The 5,110-nt window shown below is 37.3% G+C and overlaps 1 protein-coding gene across 2 annotated transcripts in view; it reads right to left on the bottom strand.

Annotated features, from left to right (window-relative positions):
• Positions 1–5,110, bottom strand: part of LOC107083785 (glypican-5-like) — a 113,342-nt gene that overhangs the window by 74,958 nt on the left and 33,274 nt on the right. For both annotated transcript variants that reach the window (XM_015373255.1, XM_015373253.1), the window contains exon 3: positions 3,772–4,475. In XM_015373255.1, coding sequence (XP_015228741.1) covers positions 3,772–4,475 — 704 coding nt within the window. The remainder of the gene's footprint in view (positions 1–3,771; positions 4,476–5,110) is intronic.

Here is a 5,110-nt window from a genome sequence, read left to right as displayed (position 1 = left end):
TATATATATATATATATATATATATATATGTATATACATACAATTACCTGAGATAGACACTTGACTTTAGCAAACTTTCTTAATTGCACCTTCTTAACACAATCATGCCACAGACTCCCTTAAAATGCAAGACCACTCTCTATTAAGATGTGTGTCAGATGATGTTTTAAAATATTTTCTGGAACTTATGACTGCAAACCAGTAAGTGAAACCAAAGAGGTATGTCTTTAAGACTAGTTTTAATTCAATATGCACTGTTAATAATGTTACTACTTTTGCATGCACCTTGTACAGTTAGTAATTCTTTATGAAAAACATACATTTAAACAGATTTCTGTTTTTTGACTTGGTGAGGTCACTATAAATCTATTTGTAGTAATAAAAGTTTTAAAGCCCGTAAAACATTAGTTCTGAAGTTCATTATCAATTAAAGCATACGTGAAAAATACATTTGAAAAGTGCTACCACAGTCCAGGACATAGATGTTTCATTAAACCATGTTTAAAGGCATAGAAAATTTCAGACATACTGGCTCTTCATTACCTCCTTTTGACTTTTTTTTTTTTTGAACTAGGTTCTGTTTGCTTGGCCTAGCTGGAGCCAGTTCAAGTTGTCTCACTTGGTTCCATGGGTCTCTGTCTTCTCCACTTGCAATAACACCATGAATACCAAGCAGGCATCTAGACACATATGAATGTATATACAGTTTTAAACACAATGAAACTTTAGTTGCTCAGTGCATAGTTGGATAAATCAGTGTATGAGCCTGGCAACCATTTCTATTTTTTAACATTATGAGTTTTTGGTTGGTGTCAATATATTTGCAAAAAACTCTGCAGAAGATTGGAAGCTGTTAAAATTGAAAACTAGGTCATTTGATTTTCTTAAACCTTTATCTAATGTGTTTAAAAAACTGAACAAATTTAAGCTTTTATGCCTGGAAGATAAATATTCAAAAATATAACTATTGTATTTTACTAATTGTTTCCTGAGGCCCATAACTTCTGTCATGGTTCTGCACTTTTAGGTCCTGTGTAAGTTTTCTTTTTGAGTTTTCAGTTACACTTTGATTCCTGTTTTTCTGTTTTTTCAATGTCATTGGTTTCATTTTCATGTCGTATCGTTCCAGTAGTTTTCTGATTGTATTTGCATTCTTATATATTTGTTTTTTAATCTCTGTTGTCCCCCTGTGCCAGTCTCCTTTCCCCTAGCTTCCTTCTAGATCCTTCTATCCACACCTGCTCCCAATCAGTTGATTACTCTATTCTTTGTTCTCTTTGGCTCATATACTCCTCCTCTGCAGTTACTCAGTGCTGGATTCCCTTAAACCATGTGTTCCCCTTTGTTCTGGTTCTGGTTCTTGTTTTCCTTGATCAGTTATTTTTTTGGATCTATGCTTCTGTTGCCACTACTTATCAAATCAGCAAGAAACCACCTTAGCCTCTGTGTGTGCATTTGGTTCCTCTAAAAATCTCCACTTAACCTGACAACATTAATTTCCTCATATAACTGGTGGTTATCCTTGTCTTATTTATTCAGTAAACGTTCCAGTAAATAAATGTAACTAAAAACTATGTTCCCTTTTGGCTTTTAAAGTGAATCTAACAAAATGCTTGGTCTATTTTTATGTACACCGAGCACTATCAATGCACCAGCGGGCCAAAGCGCCAGCCAGTGTAGGGGGGCAGGAAGGGGGAATGGGCTCCACACTTAGCGGAGACTTGAGATGTTCTTGGGAGAGGCAGCAGTTCAGAACCGAACCTGACAAAAAAATAAATAAAAGGAAAAAATACAGTCTCAATCACACTTTGCCACCCTAGTGCCCCCACTCATAACACACAGACTCTTGAAAAAAAGAAAAAAAAACGTGGTGCGCATATTCGCACATAACACTCACATCCATTTATCCCAGGACCAAAGACCTGGCACCCCTTTGGAGTGCCAGTGCCCGGTACCGGGATTATTTGATGACCTTGTAGGTTAACTCTAAAATCCAGATTGGGGGCTGTGTGACCACCATAATCCAACCCATCTACTTCCTGCTTCGGACCCGACCCCCCAACCCGCACCTGGCTTGTGCCGGGGGTCGTCTGGGACTCCATACAGTAGGTTCTAATGATCAGCCACCTCGGACTAAAAAATTAATAAATTTCAACCATGCTTAAGGTCATTACCTTTTCAGCAGGAACATTTCCAAATCAATCCTGAATGCTTTAGAAAATGTAAGATTAATTCTATGTTGATCTTAAAATACAGAATGGTTAGGAGAATAGCATTATTGTTCACTATACTTCACTAGTGCAAATTGTATCTTCTTATAAAAGCAGCTCTGTACATATGATATATTTACTAAACATTTCTAAGAAGCTAAAAACCAGAGGTGGACAATCCAGGTCCAAAGAGTAAAAACCCCATCTAGTTTTCTTTCATTCTCTTTATTTATCCAGGTGATTAATCTCAAGTCTGAGCTCTGAAGTTAAAGATGCAAATAGTTGGAACTAATCTCTGTACAAGCTTTTAACCTTCTGGACTTGGATTATGCACCTCAGCTTTAGACTCTGACAGTTGATTTGGGTTTTTAAGTCTCTGTGTCACTGATACGACCAGAGTGTATTTGGAAGATGTGTTTACATGTTGGCAGAAAGCAGGTATAGTATTTGTCTTACACATTTGCATTTTTCAAAAAGTGACTTTGGTATTTCTTACCTAGATTTCTGAAAATATTGTCAACTATACCTCTAACGGTAGCTGTATGAAATGAAAGAAAATAACTTTTAATGCCTACTTACAAATGACAGGAAATAGTCTGCAACACATTTTTACATTTAAGGCTTTGCAGTTCGAAACTAACCCATCATATGCGAAATGCTGTAAGTTTTTGGGTCGTGAGTTAAAAAGATTGATTAATACCAAACTGTGAAGTGTTTTTTAAATAAAATAAGTCGCTTTAAAATCACTTCCATCACAAACGTGAATTAGGTAAGACAGGTCCATAATAAACCCATAGATTAAGTACACCCTAACGATGTGTCTTAATTTAGCTGACTGAAATGATCTACTTCAAAAGTAGAACTAGAACGATTTCAGTGCACTTGAGATGAATATGGTTGGAGATTTCAAGCTGATCTATTGGTTTTAAAAAGAAAACCTGTACCACTGCCAACTACAAATTGATTTATTTTGTGTTTGTCCAACTCTATCTCCCAACCATGGCTTTTTGCCTGCAGAGAAAGGATAAAAATCCACAATATATGGCTAAATTATAAGCATGACATTCACATTTTAGAATTAATGACAGGATCCTGTTTTAAACTGTCTTTTTATGAGAATTGCTCTGATAGCAACAATGAGTTATAGCCACATATAACGTCAGACATATGGTAGTAATCACACCATGTGACACCCAAAACATAGTAGATTTGATATTTGAGTCTGCTGCTTCATTCTCAACGACAAAAAAATATCTGCTTGTCAGAAACTAAACAACAATGATGAATTTATATGTTGCCAATTTTGGAAGACTTGGCAAAGTGTTCGCTTTGACTAAACATTCTTTTACTTGGATTATACTCAGCACTGCACAAACATTAATGCAGCCTGTATGATCTTTTTTCCACTTATGGGGAAAAATAGCCCACAGACCACAAGCAAAGGCTGTCCAATAATTACACTTAACACTAACAAGGCATGTAGATCAAACAAAGATATGTAAAAAAAAATAAAAATAAACCATTTCAGTTTCTGATTGATGTTTTATGAGGTTGTACTCACCGTAGCAGTAATGAGCGGACCATGGATCTGTGCGTAGAGCATGGCTTCGTTAACATGCTCGCTGACCCCCAGAATGGCTAGCTCCAGGCTGTGATCCCCTGCTACTGAACGGGATAGTTTCTCAAAGGAGCTGATATATACCCTCCAAGGCTGGTCCAGCTCTGACATACTCGCCAGGCATCCCCGCATTACATTGGAGCAGTAGTCAACACAGGGCTTGATCAGTGTCAAGCCTCTGCAGTGGGAGCAGTATACCATCTTTGTCAGACTTTTTACACAATCACGTCCAAGGTTCGCATACTCCGTTGCATTGATGACCTTCAGTCCTTTATCCAAGGAGAGAACAAGTTGCCTGCCAATCTCCAAAACGTTAGCCAGTCTCTGAGCCATGATGATGGTGTGATTGCCAAAAGGTTTGACGTCCTGCCTGATCATACGAAGACAGTCACTCATTGTGCTGCCTGCTGTAACACTCCCTTCAATGCCTGGGTTAATGAGCCGTGTATACACAAGAGGGAATATATTGCTAAAAAATGTGTGAACTGTCATCTCAACTGAGATGTTTGCTCCACGTAGAAACAGGGACAAGGAGGAAAACAGTTGATTCACATGGGGCAAAGCCTGATGGGACAGGGACGAGTAGCTTCTCTCCAACAGTGAACTTAGGCGTCCTTGAGAGAATGACAGGAGGGACTGTATCGTGTCTGTAAGGAGAGGAGAAAATAAAAAGGAAATAGGATGTGAGAAGAAATATTAAACATAACCGTTTAAATTTATTTATTTGTAAATGCCTACTCTTAAGTTGGTTGACTTCTACATGTCTGTTGTAGAGGTTTCAGTTTCAACAGTCTGCTTTGATAGCAACAGATGAGTTCAAAGTCAGCTATATTCTATAGCCTAATGAGCCAATTGTGCTGAACTGAAACAAGTTAAACTATTCAAACTTTCTCTTGGTAATGCTAGAACTGGAGGTACAGTAAAAAGGAATTTTCTCTATTTTTGTGCATCAGTAAGTATTGAGACAAGAATGCTGAATAAAGAAGCGATATGACTTTGCCCTGGCTAAATGGCAACAATAAGTCATTTCTTGCTAAGCAATGTACTTTACTCATGGGGGCAGACAGATAGACTGAAGGTACCTTTTAGAACTTTAGATCTGTTGCAAGAAGTCCTGTATGTTATTCTGATGCATAATATTTTATTTAGGTTCAATTAAGCCTTTTGAAGATTGCTGGGAAGTGTCCTCTTGCACATCTAAAGGAATAGAGCCTATAGGCTCCCTGCACTCCTAGAAATATTTCCTAATCTATGTATAAATATATATATATATATATATATA

The sequence above is a fragment of the Cyprinodon variegatus genome, unplaced genomic scaffold (assembly GCF_000732505.1).
Source record: "Cyprinodon variegatus isolate N-32 unplaced genomic scaffold, C_variegatus-1.0 Scaffold83, whole genome shotgun sequence".
NCBI classification, from domain to species: domain Eukaryota; kingdom Metazoa; phylum Chordata; class Actinopteri; order Cyprinodontiformes; family Cyprinodontidae; genus Cyprinodon; species Cyprinodon variegatus.
This window is presented reverse-complemented; position numbering and strand designations above follow the sequence as displayed.